Source organism: Procambarus clarkii, chromosome 19 (genome assembly GCF_040958095.1).
Source record: "Procambarus clarkii isolate CNS0578487 chromosome 19, FALCON_Pclarkii_2.0, whole genome shotgun sequence".
In the NCBI taxonomy this organism is placed as follows: domain Eukaryota; kingdom Metazoa; phylum Arthropoda; class Malacostraca; order Decapoda; family Cambaridae; genus Procambarus; species Procambarus clarkii.
In genome coordinates this window covers 10,264,716-10,285,643 of record NC_091168.1, presented here as the reverse complement: position 1 = coordinate 10,285,643, position 20,928 = coordinate 10,264,716, and the positions used below count along the sequence as shown (strand labels likewise).

Here is a 20,928-nt window from a genome sequence, read left to right as displayed (position 1 = left end):
CCTCGCAAATTCACCTGTGCTCCTTGTATTGCCACCACCACCACTGGCAATAAACACCACAATGGAAACTGCTAACACTCTGTTCATCTATGCTACTTGTATCAGAGGCATGATCACTGAACCCAGAAAATGAATCATCTATAGCATCAACTATAAAAATTGGAGATAATACAGGTGATCATGGGTGGCGCTCAGCCACTACTGTATCGTCCTCATCGATACTGTATCACTTGTATGATACAGCATCCTTATGTTAGGTCCTTATTGTGCCTACCTTCATCAATATCATGATCCTTAGGTTCTTTTAACAATAAGGTGTGAATTTCACTGACAGAAAGCGAACTTTCAACACCACGTCCAATGGGATTGGGAGCCAGAAGCGTGTGTGACGTGCTTGGTTGCTCATTCAGAACTGAGCCAGCCAGCAGCCCTTGGGAAATCTGGGTTTCATCGTTCTGTGTGCTTGCAAATAACGCAGTTGCGTGCACCCTTGGCTTTAGTACTTGTAGGTGGTATGTAGCCAAGCTTGTAAAGCATAAGGTAGTATTGAAACGATTATAGGAAAAGCTCAATTTGTAAGGTAGTCTTGAAAAGATCGCTTTGTAAGGTCCCACACAGGAAGAGATTCAGCTAGCCTCAATGAGTGTCCGTCAGTCAGGAAGAGATTCAGGTATTCTTGAAAATATCTATTGAAAACACCACCATGGAAGCCGCTAACACTGTTCATCTGTAGCATCAGATGCATCATCACTGAACGCAGAAAACAATTCATCTATGTATCATCTATATAAATTGGAGATGGCAAGGGTGGGGCTCAGAGCTACAACTGGATACGCTCGCTGTATCATGCTCATAGGTGCTGTATCACTTGCATCCGACCGTTGTGTTAAGCCCTTATTGCACCTATCTTCACCAATATTATGACCCTTATGTTCTTCAAATAATAAGGTTTGAATTTCTCCGACTGAGCGCAATCTATCAACACCGCGTCGGACAGGTGTTTGGGAGCCAGAGGTATATGTGCCACAAATGGTTGCTCACGCAGTACTAACCCAGCCAGCAGCCCTTATCTTTCATATTCGTTATAGCAAAAGGTTTGTTCAGTGTTTGTCGGGTAAGCTGCTCCATTATGACAATCTATCTTTGTTTCAAATGTGTCCCATTTGTTTTGTATTTATCACTTGCGTCTCAATAATGGAGCAGCCTACCCGACAAACACTGAACGAACCTTTATAGCATTTGTCCATTTTTCAAATTGTTTCAACAGTTTTTTATTTTTTGTATTTTTTTGTATTTAAGAAACATGGAGCAGCCGACCTGTAAACCACCGAACAAACTTTTTTGATATTTGTTCTGGTTTTCAAAATTCTTAATTTTTTTGTATTATTTACGTTTTTTTATGTAAGAAACATGGAGCAGCCTACCTGCCGACCACTGAACGAACCTTTTGCTATAAGACAAATGAAAAATAAATATTGAACACATTTGAAAAAAAGGAAAATGTCATAATGGTTTGTTGAGTGTATGTAAGGTAGGCTTCTCCATTATTGAGACGTAAATGACAAATACAAAACAAATGGAACATATTTGAAACAAAGAAAGATTGTTATAATGGAGCAGCCTACCTGCCGAACACCAAACGAACATTTTTGACATTTGTTGTATATCAGACATTTAATTTCTTTTTTCCGACAAAAACGTCAATGCTTTGCAACATCTCAGTGGTCACCCTTTTATATCCCAGCATCATTAGCATCTTTAAACAAGAACAACATAATTTATGTGCATCGTCGGAGGCGTCTAAGAATGTGCAAGAAGCAGCGCGACCCCACCATGTGGTGTTGACGTTACTCAAACGAGCGTTCACCATACGGGACGATTTGACGCCGATTGGGCTGTTCGTTACCCAAAATGTTCGTCTTTTGGGGCAATCGTTATGCGAGGTACCACTGTACTTAGGTAATTCGAATATTTCAGGAGCTGCAGTGTAACTCCTGCCTTCTCCAGCTCCAGTCACTTCCTCTGTGCGAGGTTCTGGGTCTCATAAGGGGCGCCGGCCCTTTTGTGGTTCGCCCCATTGACGGGGCGATGGGAGTGGGGGAAGGGCTTGCGTTGTGGGCGTTTCTGGTCGTTTCCTTCGGCCTGCAGTGGCATTGGGTGGCCCCTCCTCCTTTGGGAGGGGGGGGGGGTCGGGGCTGGTGGGGCAGGCCTCTTCTCCTGCACTCCGTCACGTCGTCTTAGAGTGGGTTAGCTTGGACTTCGTCCCCCAGATGGGTATCCCGTCTGTTTCCAGCGCCGAAATGGGACTGTGCGGATCTGAGGTTCATTCTGGACTTGTCCTGTCTGAACCCCTGGGTTCATTGCCCCTCCTTTTGGATGGCTACGCTGTCTCAAGTTCGGCTCCTGTTAGAGCCAGGTTGTTGGATGATGTTCCTGGACCTTTGAGATGCTTATTGGCATGTCCCGATTCGTCCGGGGTTCAGGGACTGGCTCAGTTTTGTTGTGGGGCATCAAGGTTACCGCTTTCGTTGTCTCCCATTCGGGCTGAATCTGGCACCTCGCGTGTTCACACGCCTTATGCGGGTCGTTGTGTAGCATCTGCATCTGTTAGGTGTTCGGGTGTTGGCCTACCTCGACGACTGACTAGTTTGGGCTCCCAACTGGTCCAGTTGTCTGCTAGCCAGGGATTTGGTGCTTTCCCAGCTCGCCAGGTTCGGGAGCCGGTCGGCCGAGCGGACAGCACGCTGGACTTGTGATCCTGTGGTCCTGGGTTCGATCCCAGGCGCCGGCGAGAAACATTGGGCAGAGTTTCTTTCACCCTATGCCCCTGTTACCTAGCAGTAAAATAGGTACCTGGGTGTTAGTCAGCTGTCACGGGCTGCTTCCTGGGGGTGGAGGCCTGGTCGAGGACCGGGCCGCGGGGACACTAAAAAGCCCCGAAATCATCTCAAGATAACCTCAAGGTTCATGGTGAACTGGAGGAAGTCCCATCTGGTTCCCTCCCAAGTTCGGTCGTGACTGGGTTTTGTGTGGGACTCTCGGACTGCTTCCTTGTCTCTTCCTCCAGAGTCTCTCCTACAGTTTCGGTTCCGCTTGCGCTTATTTCTGGGGGCTCCCGGGTTACTTGGCGGTTGCTCGAGGGTTTGTCTGGGAGCTGAACTTCGCGATGATGGTCTACCCGCCGGGTCGGGTTTGGCTTTGTCGGCTGTTCTGGTTCCTTCAGGGACATCCCTTCCGCCTTTCTCGCTTTCGCTGGGTTCGGCCCCCGGGGGCCTTGCGTCGGCTGCTGCATCGCCGGCTTCCTCTTCGGTTTTTCGGGGTGCCTTGGTGCCTTTTTTTTCAGTGCCTTGGTGCCTACCCAAGCCCAAGATCGATGTGTTCACGGATGCTTCGTCTCTCGGCTGGGGCTTTGTGACCAGTGCTCACCAGGCCGGCCAGGGGCGATGGGGTCGATGCCTTTCGGCAGGACTGTTGAGGTGGGGGTTCCTGTACCTCTTTCCCCCAGTTCAGCTGTTGCTCCAGGTCCTGACTCTCTTGGAAACCTACCAGGGGAGAGTAGTCCTCTTGGCCCCATGGTGGTCGGCCCAGCCATGGTTTCAGGTGCTTCTTGCCTAGTGTCCGAACCAGGAGTTTTTCCCGCGGCTCCGCTTCTTCCAACAGATCGGCCCGGTGCGTCACGGGGCTAAATCGATCTTCTCCTCGAGTTTTCGCGTATGGTCTTTTTGACTCGGGTTTATCATCATCTCTATGGTGATTAGGTGGCTTTTTTGTTGGTGTCCCACCTGCAGGCTTCGTCTCGGCAGCAATATGAGGTCTCCTGATGGTCCTTCCGGTTCTTTTTACGTCTTCATCGTTGTGCTTTGCTTTCTGTTCGGGTGTTGTCCTTTCTCTCTTGGTTGTTCTAGGACCGTCACCTTATGCCTAACACTGTCGCCTCATATCATGCGGTGCTGGCGGAGCTGCTTCAGTTTGCTTCCGGTATTGATGTTACTTCTGCACCATTTCGCAAGCTGTCTCGTGCATTGTTTCACCTCTGGCCTGCTCATGCGCTGCCTGAGCCGTCCTGGTCTTTGGACAGAGTGCTCTCTTTTCTTTCTTCGCCTCGGTTTGTTGTGGCCCCTTATTTTCAGGATTGTTTCTCCAAGGCTCTTTTTCTGTTGGCATTGGCTTCTGGGGGGTCGGGTTAGGCATGCTCTTCTCCAGTGCAGGGGTTTCTGCTACTTTTGTCTTCATGGTGGTTTTGTTTGGTTGCAGCCTTCTTTTCTGGCAAAGAATTAGACTGCTGCTTTCCGGAGGGGTCCCTGGGTTGTTGATGCTTGGTTGATCAGGCCGGGGGTGCATCATGTTTTGTGTCCGGTTGTGGCTCTTCGCTGTTACTTGCGCCACACGGCTTCTGTGTCCGGGGGACGCGCTTTGGGTTGATCTGGTTTCCCTTCTTCCCGGTTCGCGGGTGCGGGTCTCCCAGGTCGTTCGCAGAGTTATTAAGGATAGCCAGAGTGCGGTCTATCCCATGTGCCCATGACGTTCGTAAGTTTGCTGCTCTGGCTACCGTCTTTGGCAACATGTACTGGGCTGACATTTGGGCACGGGGCTTTTGGAGGTCGAACAGGGTCCTGGCTGCTTGTTACCTGGTGAACGTCCCTGGGCCTCGTCAGGCCTGTGTCGCTTTGGGTCAGTGGCTGCAGCCAGTTGTCTCGACTTCGAGTTGAGGAGTGAGCAGCGACCGCCTACCGGGTAAATCCCTATGTTTTTCTCTGTGGGTAGTTAGCTCTGGGGGAGCTGAAGGGGCTCCACCCAGAAAACCAGTGTTGAATGTAATGAAACGCCATTTTCTAGGTGAGACTTGGAGGCTCACCGGCATCCCTCTCTCCCTCCGGTCGGGGTTTTTTCTCATGTTTTGACATTCAGCCTAAGAACTGATAGGTGGATAGCCGGCACGGTGGTCTGGGGCTCCCTCTTCCCCCTCCCGGGGAGGGGGAAGCTGAGCAGACAGCGCCGCGACGGCGTATGATGTCATGCTTGTTTGCTCGTTTCTTTTAGGGGAGTTCTATCCACTTGCTCGGCTTTTGGTAGCAATATTTTCACCAAAATAGGGGTTTGTTTTGGGATGCTTACATTTCTGGGTGCTTGACCCGGTCGATGGTAGACATAGAATGCTTCCAACCACACGGGGGTTTCTATAGGCCGATGCTCCCCATGTCTCTTTGAAGGGGCCAGGTTCTGGCACGTGGTCCCCGGTAGGCCCACAGAACTCAATACACATGACTGATGTCAAAGTCTGACATTAGCATATCAGCCTAGTAAGCTCCGGGGAGCCTCGGGGTCTCACCCAGAAAATGGTGTTTCATTACATTCATCACTGGTTTTTTAGTTTTACGGGAAAATAATGAACTACACAACCCAGGACAACACATGGATTTAGAGTAGGACGATCCTGTCTGTCACAGTTACTCAACCACTATGACAAAATCACAGAAGCCTTAGAAGAAAAGCAAAATGCAGATGTTGTATACACAGCTTTTGCAAAGACATTCAACAAATGTGACAATGGAGTGATAGATCATAAAATGAGATCAATATGAATAATGGGTAAAGTGGAGCATTGGATTTTCAACGTATTGTCAAACAGAATGCAGAGAGTGACATTCAGTCAAATATGATCAAGCCCTAGTGCAGTGAAAATCTCTGTACCCCAGGGCACAGTCCTTGCACCACTGCTGTTTCTCATTCTTATCTTGGATATAGACAAAAATATTAGTCACAGCTTCGTCCCATCCTTTGCAGATGATACAAAATTCAGGATGAAAATTTCCTCTGTAGCAGACACTGAAGAACTGCAGGCAGATATTAATAAGGTCTTCGATTGGGCAACTGAAAATAACATGATGTTTAACAGTGACAGTTTCCAGGTATTCCTAGGTATGGTGGAAACGAGGGAGTTTCCACCTGTTGGTACAGCCTGTTGGACCAAGTTATCACAAGTCGAGACTGGCCTCAGGCTGGGCTTAGGGAGTAGAAGAACCCTCTCCAGGTATGCTCCAGGTATGTATGCTTACCTGGTCTTGGATGCAGGCACTTGGATGATCTCCCTGGACCTATGGGATGCATATTGGCAAGTTTATATACATCTGAGGTTCAGGGATTGATTAGATTTCGTAGTGGGTTGTCAGGCTTTCCATTTTTGGGTTCTACCCTTTGGCCTGAATCTGGCTTTCCAGTTTTTACCAGTTTGGCTCGAGTCATGGTGGCTCATCTTTGGTTGTTGGAGGTTTGTGTTCTGGCATATCTTGATGACTTGGTGGTGTGGGCTCCCAGTTAATCTGCATGTCTGCTATCCAGAGATCTAGTTCTTTCTCAGCTCACCGGGTTTGGGTTCATGATGAACTGACAGAAGTTCCAGTTGTTTCCATCCAGGTTTTTACTGGGGACTTAAACTGTAGTATGGTGTGGGAGTTTACATCCATGTGGCATGCCCTGAGGAGGTTTCTGTGCTCCAGCTCCATTCAGAATGTGCCCCAGTGGTTCTTGTCTAAACTGTGGGCTCTCTTTCATCTGTTGCCTATTGAAGCTGGGCACTGCGAGTAGCTCTTCTGCTGGATTCTCGGTGTTAAGTTTTCTGAGTGATTTATGTTTGGGGAGTATTCAGTGCTCTCACGGACAATCTGTGCTGGCTCCTTCCCATCTCATAGAATGGACCACCGATGCTGCCTTATCCTTTTGGCTTTGCAAGATGTTGCAGCACCCCAAATGAATTTTTCATGTATATGATACCAACATCAAATCATATATCAGACGTCACCCTATCCCCACTGGATTTTGAAGAAGCCATAAACAGTATGCCTATGCACTCTGCACCAGGCCCGGATTCTTGGAACTCCATATTCATAAAGAACTGTAAAAAAACCACTATCGCAGGCCCTCCACATTCTATGGAGACAAAGCCTAGATACTGGCGTTATTCCTGATATACTAAAAACAGCAGAGATAGCACCACTTCATAAGGAGGAAATAAGGCAGAGGCAAAAAATTACAGACCGATAGCACTAACATCGCACATCATAAAAATTTTTGAGTTAGTGCTAAGAAGTAAGATCACAAAATACATGGAATCACAGCATCTCCATAACCCCGGACAACATGGTTTCAGAACAGGGTGCTTTTGCCTGTCGCAGTTGCTGGACCACTATGATATGGCATTAGATGCTATGGAAGACAAACAAAACGCTGATGTAATTTACACAGATTTCGCAAAAGCTTTTGATAAATGTGACCATGGTGTTATTGCACATAAAATGCATTCAAAAGGAATTACCGGAAAAATAGGCAGATGGATCTACAATTTCCTGACCAACAGAACCCAATGTGTAATAGTCAACAAAATAAAATCCAGCCCATCAACCGTGAAGAGCTCATTCCCCCAGGGTACTGTGCTTGCTCCAGTACTTTTTCTCATCCTCATATCGGACATAGACAAGAACACAACCTATAGCACTGTATCATCCTTTGCAGATGACACTAGGATCTTCATGAGAGTAGGCAACATAGAGGACACGGCGAACCTCCAGTCAGATGTAGATCAGGTCTTTCTATGGGCTACAGAAAATAATATGGTGTTCAACGAAGATAAGTTCCAGCTCATGTGCTATGGAAAAAATGAAAATATAAAAACGGAAACCACGTACAAAACTCAGGCAAATCATAACATAGAACGAAAAGGCAATGTAAAGGATCTGGGTGTACTGATGTCGGAAGACCTCACCTTTAAAGAACACAATAAAGTAGCCGTCACAACTGCAAGAAAAATGACAGGTTGGATAACAAGAACTTTTCACACTAGAGATGCTATACCGATGATGATACTTTTCAAAACGCTTGTGCTCTCTAGAGTGGAGTACTGCTGCACAATGACAAAACCTTTCAAAGCTGGAGAAATTGCTGACCTGGAGAGCGTGCAGAGATCCTTTACTGCTAGAATCCACTCAGTAAAACATCTAAACTATTGGGACCGACTAAAGAGCCTAAAACTGTACTCCCTTGAGCGCAGGCGGGAGAGGTACATAATAATTTACATGTGGAAAATATTAGAGGGGCTGGTCCCAAACCTGCACACAGAAATAACATCACATGAGACCAGAAGACATGGCAGGATGTGCAGAATACCCCCGTTGAAGAGCAGAGGTGCAACAGGTACTCTGAGAGAGTACATCAACATCAGAGGTCCGAGACTGTTCAACACGCTTCCACTACACATAAGGGGCATAACTGGCCGACCCTTCACAGTGTTCAAGAGAGAACTGGATAAGCACCTCCAAAGGATACCTGATCAACCAGGCTGTGACTCATACGTCAGGCTGCGAGCAGCCACGTCCAACAGCCTGGTTGATCAGTCCGGCAACCAGGAGGCCTGGTCGACGACCGGGCCGCGGGGACGCTAAGCCTCGGAAGCACCTCAAGGTAACGTCAAGGTTAGGTAACCCCGATGTGACTCTCTTGCATCGGCTTGGAATCTTCATCTTCCTCTTTACACGGCTTCATTTCTTGATTGTGAGGTCTTCATGGTGGATGCATTTTGGCTGTAGTGGCTGAGGTGGGGAGTTCCTGTATGCTATTTTCCCAGTCCATCTGTTGCTCTGGGTCTTTGCCAGGTTGGAGTCCTACCAGGGTAAGGTGGTCCTTGGTTTCAGGAGGTATTTCGTTGGCATTTGATTTCAGGTGTTTTCCACAGCTCCACCTCTTCCAGAAGATTGACCTGGTTACATACTGTGCTGTTCAACCTTCTTCTCTGCTATTTGTCTAGTCATATTGACACATCTGTATCTCCATTTTTGCAGTGAGTAGGTGGCTACTTTGATGGTGTCCCACCTGTAGTTGACTTTTCTGCAAATGTATAAAGTTTTGTAGTGCTCCTTTCGCCATTTTCTTTTTCTTCATCCTTGTTTTTCAATAACTGAGCGTATGGTCAGGAGGCCTGGCAGCTGAGTGGACAGCGCTTCAGATTCGTAGTCTTGAGGTTCCGGGTTCAATCCCTGGTAGAGGCAGAAACAAGTGGGCAGTTTCTTTCACTCTGATGCCCCTGTTACCTAGCAGTAGATAGGTACCTGGGAGTTAGAGCGCTGCTATGGGCTGCATCCTGGGGTGTATGTAACAAAAAGGAGGCCTGGTTGAGGACCAGCCTTAAATTTAAATTTATAATGGAATTCATTGTAAATACTTAAGGGGGGCTAAACACCAAAAAACACAATAAATGAAAACTGGTTCGATTTCAATCAAACTGGTAGGACAAGGCCACTAGGCCACGGGGACGCTTAGCCCAGAAATTATCACAAGATAACCTTGTTTGCAACCATCCCCCCCTCCCCACCAAGCCAGCCACTCCCCCCACAGAGCGGTGCACTCCTAAGATATGGTGCACTCCTAAGATATGGTGCACTCCTAAGATATGGTGCACTCCTTTCTGTCTTCGCTTTTTCTTGATCGGCATCTCATGCCAAATACTGTCACCTCATATTGTGTGGTGCTGGCAAAGCCTCTGCAGCTTGTGTTAGGAATTGATAATACCTCGGTGCCATTTCTCATGTAAAGGAGGGAAGAATTTATATTCCTGAATATCTAATTCATTAGATTGTATTCATTTGTTTTTGTTGTTTAGTTCATTAATATGATGATTTGTAATTCTCTTCTGATACCTTTGATTTGTGTTATTTAAAATATCATGCTGGGAACCAAGTTGAATAAAGCTGGAAAATCAAATTCAAGTACATGATTTATCACATCCAGTTCACACATTTCATGAGATAAAGCAGTCCATGAATTTCTTTCTCGGTCAAACTTGTGTGTGTGTGTACCATATCTTGTGTTCTTTTCTGGGGCAAGTAGAAATACATTTCTTTGTAGTACCAAACAGCAATTTTAAATGCTTATATCACTGCATATATGATGTTAATAGACTCAGTTTTTTTTAAAGAAATGTCATGTTCAAGAGTTAGTCATAACTTCACATATAATTGTCTGTTGTTGTATGAAGGCTAACTGTATGTGTACCTAAAATGCATGTCATGTTATTCACAACTTATTTCTTTCCCAGCATGACCCTCTTGACATATTTGTGGATGTGAAGGATATCCCAATCAAAATTCAGGTAATTTGTTTCTAAAGTATTGATTGTCAATAGTGCTAATCTAGTGTCTTTGTCTAGCAAGTGGGGTGTGGACTGGTAATTATTATAATAAATTATTTGACAGTTTTAAGTTTATGAAAATATTTATACAAAATAATGGCATAAATGCATATGTCTAATTCAATGAACAGTTGAATTATGTTCAACTGTAAATACTTAAATTTATAATGGAATTCATTGTTAATACTTAAGGGGGGCTAAACACCAAAAAATGCAATAAATGAAAACTGGTTCGATTTCAATCAAATTTTTTTGGCTAGTTGTATATGAAATTGGGTTCAACTGGTCCAAGTCTCAACATTGTAGCATAAATAGGAAGGGAGAAAAAATATTGAATTATGTGTCAACAAGTTTCCAAAATAGCAAAAAACTTACATCAAACATAAGTGTCAACTGAAATCATGTCTATAACTCTAAGCTATCGCAATAGCATATAATAAAGTATTTTAATATGACTAAGCTATCACAATAGCATATAATAAAGTATTTTTAATAATCAGTTTTTCCCCAAAAAATTGAGTAAAAAAAATATTTTCTGGGGGGAGCCCCTTCGGCTCCCCGGAGCTTATCCAGGCTGATATGCTAATGTCAGACTTTGGCATCAGTCATGTGTATGGAGTTCTGTGGGCCTACCGGGGACCACAAGCCAGAACCTGGCCCCCTCAGAGAGGCATGGGAAGCAATGGTCTATAGAAACCACCCGTGTGGTTAGAAGCATTCTATGTCTACCATCGACCGGGTCAGGCACCCAGAAATGTAAGCGTCCCAAAACCCGTATTCTGGAGAATATTGCTACCAAAAGCCGAACAAGTGGATAGAACTCTCCAAAAAGAAACGAGCAAACGAGAATGACGTCGTACGTTGCTGCGCCGCTGTCTGCGCAGCTCCCCCCTTCCCCCTCCTGGGGAAGGGGGAGCCCCAGGACCCCTGCCTGGCTATCCACCCTTCAGTTCTGAGGCTGATGCTATAGGCAACGGTTGTGTGCTCTGGCTCCAGTGGTTGTTTCAGTATTGTACCTAGAGTGTGGTGACTGTCTTCTAGGTGGTGCGTGAACCGGGAGTGATTCCCCAGTACTCGGGTTGCATGCGCCTAGGGTTTCCTTCCCTAGGTGTCCTGTAAGTACTGCCTTTGAGGCTTGGGGCCACCTTCCCCAAGTTCCTTGGGTTCTGCCTCTGCTAGGCCATTTACTGCTTGGTTTTCGGCCGCCCTTTGTATGGTTGGGTGTTCTGTCTCCCTTGTTCGCCTTAGGGTGGTTACCTTGAGGTTACCTTGAGGTGCTTCCGAGGCTTAGCGTCCCCGCGGCCCGGTTGTCGACCAGGCCTCCTGGTTGCCGGACTGATCAACCAGGCTGTTGGACGCGGCTGCTCGCAGCCTGATGTACGAGTCACAGCCTGGTTGATCAGGTATCCTTTGGAGGTGCTTATCCAGGTGAGGGGCAGTTTTGCGCTGGCTGGGGCGCAGGGTACTGCACAGCTTGTTTTCACCAATCATAGCGGCCGGTTCTGTTCCGCCTGGGTACGCTGTCCTCTTGCGGGGTTTTCTTTTTCGTTTTGTTTATCTGTCTGGTGGGGGGTCTCCCTTGGTTCTTGCCCTCTGTGTACTGGGTGTTCTTCCTTCTTCCGGTGGTTCCCCCTGCTTGGTCCCTGTGAGTGTACACGTCCCAGGGGTTCAGTTCTTAGAAGGTTGTTTGGTAGACTTGGGCACCGGTTAGCCGTACCCTGCCTGGGATTACCTGGTCATGAATTCCGTAAAAGCTCAGGACCCTGGGAAACCCCTAGGGGGCGTGTGGGTTCATTGGATGTGACCCCGGATTCCCCCCTCGTTTTGTGCAAATTCGAGTGTTGCTCTGTCCCCCTTGTCTCAAGGGGACTCTCACTGTCTTTGCCTCCGTCTGTTGCCTGTGGGGTCGGTTTCACCTTCGGCCCAGAGTCCTTCAAGTATTGTTGCTTGTTTGTGACTTGGTTACCCTGTCTTATGCGGACTATGCAGGTACAGGCAACACAGGAGTTGCATGTTGCGTTTCGCTGGTGGCAACGCGGTAGGTAATTTGCTCCCCGGAAGCCCTGAGGCTGGTCCGTTTTGGTTGGTGTGGCGGGGCTTGGGGGTGTTGGTTGCTTCAGTTTTTTTTTCCTTCCGCACCCCCTTGTTCTTTCCCTGTAGTGGTCTTGAGACTCAGGCGGTCTCAGGAAATTCCCCTTCTGGGGCAGTGATGGGGGCATTCGAGCCTGTTTCTCCAGCCGTGTTGTAAGAGTCTACCAGTGGGCTCCCTTCTTTAGTACTTGTCCGGCTGCCCTGGTTTTTCTTGTGAGGCTGGGACTTTGGGGGAACGGCTCGGCCCTGGGACCTGCCTTGTGGGTTCCTGGGGCTGATGTTGGACCTCCGCCTGGGTTTTCCTACCCTCTGGGCGGGGGCTTGCAGTTATGAGGAGTGGGGTTTTTCTTCCCCCCCCCCCCCCTCTCTGTGCATGTTTTTGGAAGACAGCCCCTTCCCTGGATCGGTTCCTTGTTCCTTGGATCTGTCAGGGCCATCCTGTCGGTGGGGTACGTTTCTTCACCCTTCTTCTTGGGACGGGCTTTCACCGTCATGTTCCCCTCTTCCCGGGGTTCTGCATGACTTTTGGTCTCGGGTGCAACTTTACCTTCTGTGCCTTCATGCTTCACGCTTCTTTCTGTTCTAGAAGGATCGGGAAAGTTTTCTTTCTTCCCGTATTATTAGAATGTCTGTCGTCTTCCGGTCCTTTCTGGGGCTTGTTGGTCCTTCACCGAGCTTCTTGGTTTTCGGTCTTGTTTCGTTCTTTCGTGTTTCCCTTCTCCCCGTGCACTGACCTGCACTGCACAGGGTTGCCAGATTGGGCTCCTTGTAGCCCGATTGGGCTCCTTGTTGCCCGATTGGGCTCCTTGTAGCCCGATTAGGCTCCTTGTAGCCCGATTGGGCTCCTTGTAGCCCAAATGGGAAGCTGTGCTATGTTTCTTTTCGCTCCTTACTGCTCTTTTCGACTACGGTTGGCGGCTGCCCTGTGTACTCTCATCTGGGATTTGGTCGTTAACAACACTATTTCATCTGGTTTTCTAGTCACATTCGTGGTTTCTTTCTTCAGCTTGTGACTTCTAGCAACCCACATCTGGCATCCCTGCTGCACATGCGCTGTGGTTGTTTGTTTTGAAGTGGGCGGTATGCACGTGTGCTGGTGTTCTGCGTTCTTTTCTCTCGGGCACTTTGCCTCTCGCTCCTCTCAATTCTCCAGTCCAGGCCCCGTAGCTCCTGGGGATGTTCTGGATTGCTGCTATGGGGAGGCCGCTGGGTTTTCCCCTGCATTTGGGTGTGGGGCTTCTCCTTCACCTCTACCCTACTCTTCTCCTGCATGTGCGGCTCTGCCTTCTTCCACTGGCAGTACTTTAAGAATCTTCTCGGCTACATTGTGTCATGACATGCTCACGACACGTTCTGCAGGTAAGTTTATGCGGTCTGGCATCTTTTTTGGCCAGGCGATGGTTCGGGGTTTTTGGATACGAATATAAGAACATCAGAACACAGGTGACTGCAGCAGGCCTATTGGGCCATACGAGGCAGCTCCTATTTATACCCATCCAGTCCCACTCTTATGCATGTCCATCCCATGCTTGAGTCCAGCTAGGGGTCCCACCTCCATCAGGTTACGAGGTACAATGGTGGGGGTGTATGTTATGGGGTTAGTGTTACTGTCTGGATGTTCTGCGGTGACATTTTGCTGCAGTTTTCATACTGTGGATGCGTGTTGGGGTTTGGTTGTGGCGTTTTGTTGGCCCTTTCGTGCTTCTTCCTGGGGGCCTTCCTTGTTCGTCTGGGTTAATGGTTGCCAGGGGGGTCACGGCCCCATTTTTCATGGTCTTATCTGGGTCACTCATTCCTTGCCCATCTTACAGTGCCTGGCTTAGCCCTTCCATATACGCTGGATTCTCTGTACAGTACTTACCTAGTTGAGCTTGGGCTTTTTGGTCCCGCTTCTCACCTGTCAATTGCTCATGTGCAGGTTCCTGTGCCTGCTGGGCTCTATCTTATCTGCGCTTGACGCTGTGTGTGGTGTCATCCTCCACCACATTGCTAACCCATGCATTCCGCTTGTCCATTCCTTCTCCTCCATGTGGAGGAGAGGTTCATGCTCTACTCTGGCGCTGGGGTTTTCTGCTCCTTTGGTCATGGCGATAGGTTTGTTTGTCTGCAGCCGTCTCCTTCTTATCTGGCAAAGAATGAGACTGCTGCTTTAGCAGTTTGCTTGGGAGTTTGGGGTGCCGGTTAGCAGTGCCCTGCCTGGGATAACCCTTATAAGACCCAGTCTAGGGGCCCTGGGAAACCCTCCGGGGGCTCTCGGGTCCGATAGTAGAGACCCTTGCGTCCCCTCTCGCTTTGTGCGAGTTGAGGGTTGCTCTGTCCCTTTGTCTCAGGGTGACTCTCCTTGTTTTTGCCTCCGTCATGCTGCCTGTTGGGTCGGTGACACATTCGACCCTGAGTCCTGCGAGCTTTGTTGCTTGTTCGTGACTCCATTCACCCAGTCTGCTGATGAATTCCCATGGGTGCAGGCAGCTCGCGCGTTGCGGGGTAGGTTGTTGCAACGCGCTCAGGTTTGTCGCTTCCCCGGACTCCCCGATGCTGCCCCGCTTTGTGTAGAGACCCAGACTTGGGGGTTTTGGTCGCTTCGGCCTTGGTTCCTTCCACGCCCCCCTTGTTTTTCCCCCTCCTGCTTTCGGCCCCTACGCATCTGCAGGCTTCGGGGTCGGGGCGGGGTTAGAGGTTCTGAGACTTGGGCAATTTTGGGGGTTGCCCCGTCCGGGGTAGCTGCGGAGGCATTCGAGTCTGTTCTTCCGGCCGATGCTCCGGGGTCTGACCAGTGGGCCCCTTCTCGTCCGGCTCTCTCGGCTGCCCCGGCTTTTTCTTGTGGGGCCGGGGCTTTGGATGTCGACTCGGCCCCGGGGCCTGGTGTAGAGGCTCCTGGGGTTGGGGAGGAGCGGCCTTGGGGGTCTTGGGCTCCATTGCGCCCCGCCTGGATTTCCATCCTTCTGAGCGGGGCTTACTGTTGTGAGGAGTGGGGTTTTCTTTCCCCCCTCTGCGTGCGATTTGGGCTTGGGTTCTGCTCCTCCCCGGGTTCGGTTCCGTGTCCCTGTGGTTCTTCGGTTCCGTCTTCCGGAGGTTTTCGGCTACCCACATCTCTTCGCCTGCGGTGCGGTTGGCCTTTGCGGCTTACCTCCTGCGTGTCCCGGAGTTTGCCTCCATACTGGTTCCTTCTGTTCTGGACAGGTTGGGCTCCTTGTAGCTGTTTGGGCTCCTTGTAGCTGTTTGGGCTCCTTGTAGCCGTTTGGGCTCCTTGTAGCCGTTTGGGCTCCTTGTAGCCGTTTGCGCTACAAACGTGACGTGGCTAACGTGAGGGGCCTCAGGCCCCGTTGGTCCCCGCCGGGGTATTTCTACCCCTTTGGGCGGGGCTTGCGGTTTTGTGGTGTGGGGTTTTTCCATTCCCCCTCTCCGCACGTGCTTTGTGGGCGTCGACCCCTCCCTGGGCTCGGTTTCCTTGTCCATTGTGCCCGTTGCTTCCGTCCTGTCGGTGAGTGCTTTTCTACGGTCTTCGCCCCTTTTTTCCGGGATGGGCCTTCTCTGTCATGTCCCCCTCTTCTTGGGGTTTCTGCATGACTTTTGGTCTCAGGTGCGACGGGGTTTTTGTGCCTTCATCCTTTGTGTTTGCTTCTTTTTGTTCTCGAGGGTTAGGGACGGTTTTGCTTCTTCCCGTTTTGTGGTACGCCTGTCGTCATTCGGTTGAGTTTCCCTTTGGTCCTTTCTAGGGCTTGTGGGTCCTATTCCAGGCAGCTTCTGGGTGTTTGGCCTTCTTGTTCTTTTGTTCATATCTCTTCTCTTAGCGCTGTCTCGGCGCTACTCATTTTCCTGGGGGCGATTTTGCTCCTCTTAATGAGACTTTTCACTCCTGCCCTTCTGTGGGATATTGGTGCGAGGCGGCTCCTTATGCGGGTTCCTTCCCTGTCGACTGCACTTGTGGTGGTGAACTTGCACGCTTGTATCATTTTGGTTTTGGTCCTGCGTTTTCTTTTCCCTCCTGGGGCTGTCATAGGATTGGCTTGCGGAGGATGTAGAGGCGCTTGGGGCCGTTCCTGGGTCTGGCACCTTGATTTCTGCTGCTAGCTTTCGGTATAGGAGCCGGTCGGCCGAGCGGACAGCACACTAGACTTGTGATGTTGTGGTCCCGGGTTCGGTCCCGGGCGCCGGCGTGAAACAATGGGCAAAGTTTCTTTCAACCTATGCCCCTGTTACCTAGCAGTAAAATAGGTACCTGGGTGTTAGTCAGCTGTCACGGGCTGCTTCCTGGGGGTGGAGGCCTGGTCGAGGACCGGGCCGCGGGGACACTAAAGCCCCGAAATCATCTCAAGATAACTCAAGATAGATCGATGTTCCTTCTGCGCCGTTTCGCAGGCTGTCTCGTGCGTTTTTTCATCTCCGGCCTGCTCATGCACTGCCTGTGCCGTTCTGGTCTTTGGACAGGGTCCTCTCCTGTTTTTCTTCTCCTTGATGTTGTGGTTCCTTCGGTTCAGGTTTGCTTTGCCTCGGCTCTCTTTTTATGTTGGCATTGGCCTCTGGGGGTCATGTGACAGAGCTTCATGCTCTTCTCAGGCGCAGTGGTTTTTGGCTCCTATGGTCGTGGTCATAGGTTTCTTCGTCTGCAGTCGTTCTCCCTTTTTCTGGCGAATGATGTGCCTGCTGATTTCCAGAGGGGTCCTTGGGTTGTTGTCTCGACTTCGTGTTGAGGTGTGGTTCACTGACCGCCTCCCGGGTATGTCCCCTTGTTTTCTTAGGTAGTCTTTGGTGAAGTAGCTCCGGGGAGCCGTAGGGGCTCCCCACAGAAAACCAGCGTTGAATGTAATGAAACGCCATTTTCTGGGTGAGTCCCGGAGGCTCCCCGGCACCCTCCCGCCCTCCGGTCGGCGTTTTTTTTCGCGGATTTGATATCCAGCCTCAGAACTGGGGCGGGGATTGTCGGCACGGGACATGCGGCGTGGCTCGTGTGACGTCATGCTTGTTAGTTCGTTTTCCTGGGGGAGTTCTGTCCACTTGTTTGTCGATTTTTGTTGTTAACCAGAATAGGGGTTTGTTTTGTGGCACTTACCTTTCTGGGTGTCTGTCCCAGTCGATGGCAGATATAGAATTCTCCAAATCACATGTGCAATTCTATAGGTCATTGCTTCCGGTGCCTCTCTGAGGGGGCCAGGTTCTGGCTCGTGGTCCCTGGTAGGCCTAGAACCCCACCCACATCGACTGATGCAAAATAGTTAGGGTATCCATATCAGCCATGGATAGCTCCGGGGAGCCTCCGGGACTCACCCAGTAAATGGTGTTTCATTACATTCAATGCTGGTTTTTTATTTTTTTCTCCTTTCCTATTTATGCTACAATGCTGAGACTTGGACCAGTTGAAGTCCTTTTCATATACATCTAGCAAATAAAGCTTGATTATTTAAAAACTTTAATTTTTTGGTGTTTGTTCCCCCTTAAGCTCTGTAATTTATAATTTAGATGTATTTTTTTTTAAATGTTATATTTTTTGGTATGATAAATACTTTAGGTATTATTTTAATAGCAATAACCTAATGTACAGTGTAATAAATCTATAATGTGCTACTCTGCTGTTCACACTCACACGCACACACATCCACTTACCATTTAATGTGCATTAGAGAATAAAGCATTGGCTTTTAAAAAAATATATTCTACTAGGTCTAGCTATTAGTATCTTGTGCATAACTAGTGGAATAGATCAAATAGATACAAGAAATAGGTTATCAGAAAAAATATGGCAAACATATATGGGAACAAGGCTGAGGTAGTAAGAGCTAGGTTGAGGCAGAAGAGGATGCACACTGAACAAGAAATGTCCAATACATGTAAACCTCCTCTCATGGGGGGTGCTGAATGTCAGTAGAGTTTCGTATGATAGAGGTGTGGTTGGAAAAATGCCAACACCATAGAAACACTCTGAGGTCAAATTGCTAAGAAGGAACCAGTCTTAGAAGGAAGGAAGGAACAATCTGCAATAGCTGGAAGCAGACATGGCAAAAACTGCTAAAAGAAAGACTGGAATTGGTTAACCAAAATTCTTGACAAAGACAGACCGACAGACATAAAGATACACACAGACAGAGACATACAGACACACACACAGACAGAGACATACAGACACACACACACACACACACTGAGTGTTTATGGTCCTGAGTGGAGTGGAGCATCACACTGAGGAGTCACACTGCTGCAGGCTCCAGGAGAATTCAAATTATCTAAGTGTTGAGAATAGGGTGAGAGCTGCAAGTGGTGTCCCAGAATACATGAAGGTGTAGGGAATTTGAAAAGAAACTAAGAAACAAGAAATAAGTGTTAGTGAATGAAAAATCTGTGGTAGAAAAGTTGATCTTTCAAAACAGCAGAATGTCAACAAAGATGGCCGCCACCACTGGGGAGGACAGTACCCCATCAATTGAATATTTTGCAGATTTCTCTCAACAAGATGCAATGAAAGGTGGTTTTTCTTGGCAGGTTAGTGATTCTTGAGAACATGCTAAAGAAATATGAAGAAAAGGTAATTAAATTAGAACAAGGAAAAATGAAGGTCTCAAGATTGAGTTTTGTAATTTAAAAGGAAGGTAAGTAAAGTTTTAAAAGTTAAAAGTTATAAAGTTAAAAGTTAAGGAAGTACTTACCAGCAAGGTAAGTAAATTGACTGATAAGGTAAGGATACAGGAGGCACACATCAAGGAACTGGTAAAGGATAATGAGGCAAAGAAAATGAAGAGTAGGGATTTTAAAGAAATAAACAAAAAAATAGACTCGTATGGTGAACAACTCCAAGGGAGCCTGAGGGTTAACATGGAGTTAGGTAAGGAGATGCAATGAGAAACATCATTGGCAACTCAAATAGAGGAAGCCAATAAAGAAATAGAAAAATATAAAGAAGAAATAAAAGAGACATATGCGCAAGTTGTAAAAGAGAAAGAGACGATTAAGGAAGTGTGTTTGGAAGTCAAAACCAGAAATGACGAACAAGACGTGGATCTTAGGCAAGTAGTTAGGAAAGAACTGGTAACCAACAGTAAACTGGTACAAAACACTGCAGATAGAATTAAGTCCATAATAGTTTTTGGATGTGAAGAGAAGGAAATCTCATCTAGGGTGGACCGAGCAGCAGAAGAGATGAAAATCATAGAAAAAATAGTAGGATTAGGGGAAAGCCTAAATTCAAAGGAGCATGTCAGTGATTTTAGGAGAAGAGTTAAATATGAGAAAGACAAGAACCGCCCCTTAAGGGTGACGTTAATGGAGTGAAGTATATGACAGAAGTGCTTTGGAATGCCAGAAAATTGCAATGTGACGAAGATGGCAAACTGTGGTCAATAAGACAAGACCTCTCAAAGGAGGACAGAGAAAAGCTGAAAATGAACCTCATTGAAGCAAACGTCTAAATGGGGATAGAAATGAAGAAGAAAGAAATTATTTTTTCTACAAAGTGTCAGGGACTGGAAAGCTTGTGAAATGGTACATAAAGACAAAGCAACAAAATCATTAAAGGTAAGGGGTGTAAAGAACAAAGGGAAGGGGAACATGTTCCTGAAAATAATGTACACCAACATTGATGGAGTGAGATCGAAAATATTGGAGTTGAAGGATATAGTCAAGCTCAAAGTCCCAGATATTGTCACATTAACAGAGACAAAACTTGAAGAAAATATTTAAATCAGGTCGTATTCCCAAGGGCTACTCAGTTTGGAGACATGACAGGGAAAACTAGGAAGGTGAGAGGAGTGGCTGTGCTGGTGAAAGAACACCTGAAGGTAAGAGAATTAATGTTTGAAAACCCTCGAGATATTGACATAAAGGCATTGCAGCTCTGGAATCAAGATGATAAGCTGATAATTTTAAATGCCTACAGCCCACCAGCAAGCAACACATGGACAAAGGAAGAACTGGATGACAAACGAGAGGGCCTCATAATGGTCATGAGAAAGATTATGGTAAGGGCTGACAAAGATAAATCCCAATTGTTGGCACTGGGGGACTTAACATTAAGGCAATAGACTGGGAGGCCTACAAGGCAAGAACAGAGAATATTTGGACAGGCAGATTTGTAAACCTCATCTTGGAGACATTCATGTATCAACACGTCAAGCAGGCCACAAGAATGAAGGAAGGGGATGTTCCGTCAGTACTGGATCTAGTATTCACCAGGAAAGAAGAAGAAGAGGTATTTGACATCCAGTACCTTCCTCCCTTGGGAAAGAGTGATCATATCCTCTTCGATATTAAATATGCTATGCAATATAATCTAGTAGATTATATTGCTAGATTATATATCTAGTAGAATCTAATAATAGAAACAATTGAACGGAAGCTACAAGAATCATACAGAACCCAGGAGAGGCAAAGAGAGCAAAAGGCCATCAGTGAAATAGAAAGAAATCCGAAATATTTTTTCTCCTATGCAAAATCAAGATCAAAAACCACATCTAGTATCGGGCCCCTGCGAAAGGGAGATGGAACTTTCACCGATGACAACAAAGAAATGAGTGAGCTACTGAGGACGCAGTACGACTCTGTTTTCAGCGAGCCATTAAACACACTAAAGATTGATAACCCAAATGAATTTTTCATGGATACGATACCAACATCAAATCATATATCAGACGTCACCCTATCCCCACTGGATTTTGAAGAAGCCATAAACAGTA

At 47.5% G+C, this 20,928-nt stretch overlaps 1 protein-coding gene across 5 annotated transcripts in view; it reads left to right on the top strand.

The window, feature by feature from the left end:
- The window catches only part of LOC123757626 (maltase A2), a 443,152-nt gene that overhangs the window by 72,680 nt on the left and 349,544 nt on the right, over positions 1-20,928 (top strand). For 4 of the 5 annotated variants that reach the window (XM_069326926.1, XM_069326925.1, XM_069326922.1 and 1 more), the window contains exon 6: positions 10,085-10,138. The exons of the other annotated variant lie outside the window; for it this stretch is intronic. In XM_069326926.1, coding sequence (XP_069183027.1) covers positions 10,085-10,138 — 54 coding nt within the window. The remainder of the gene's footprint in view (positions 1-10,084; positions 10,139-20,928) is intronic. 5 annotated transcript variants of the gene reach the window in all.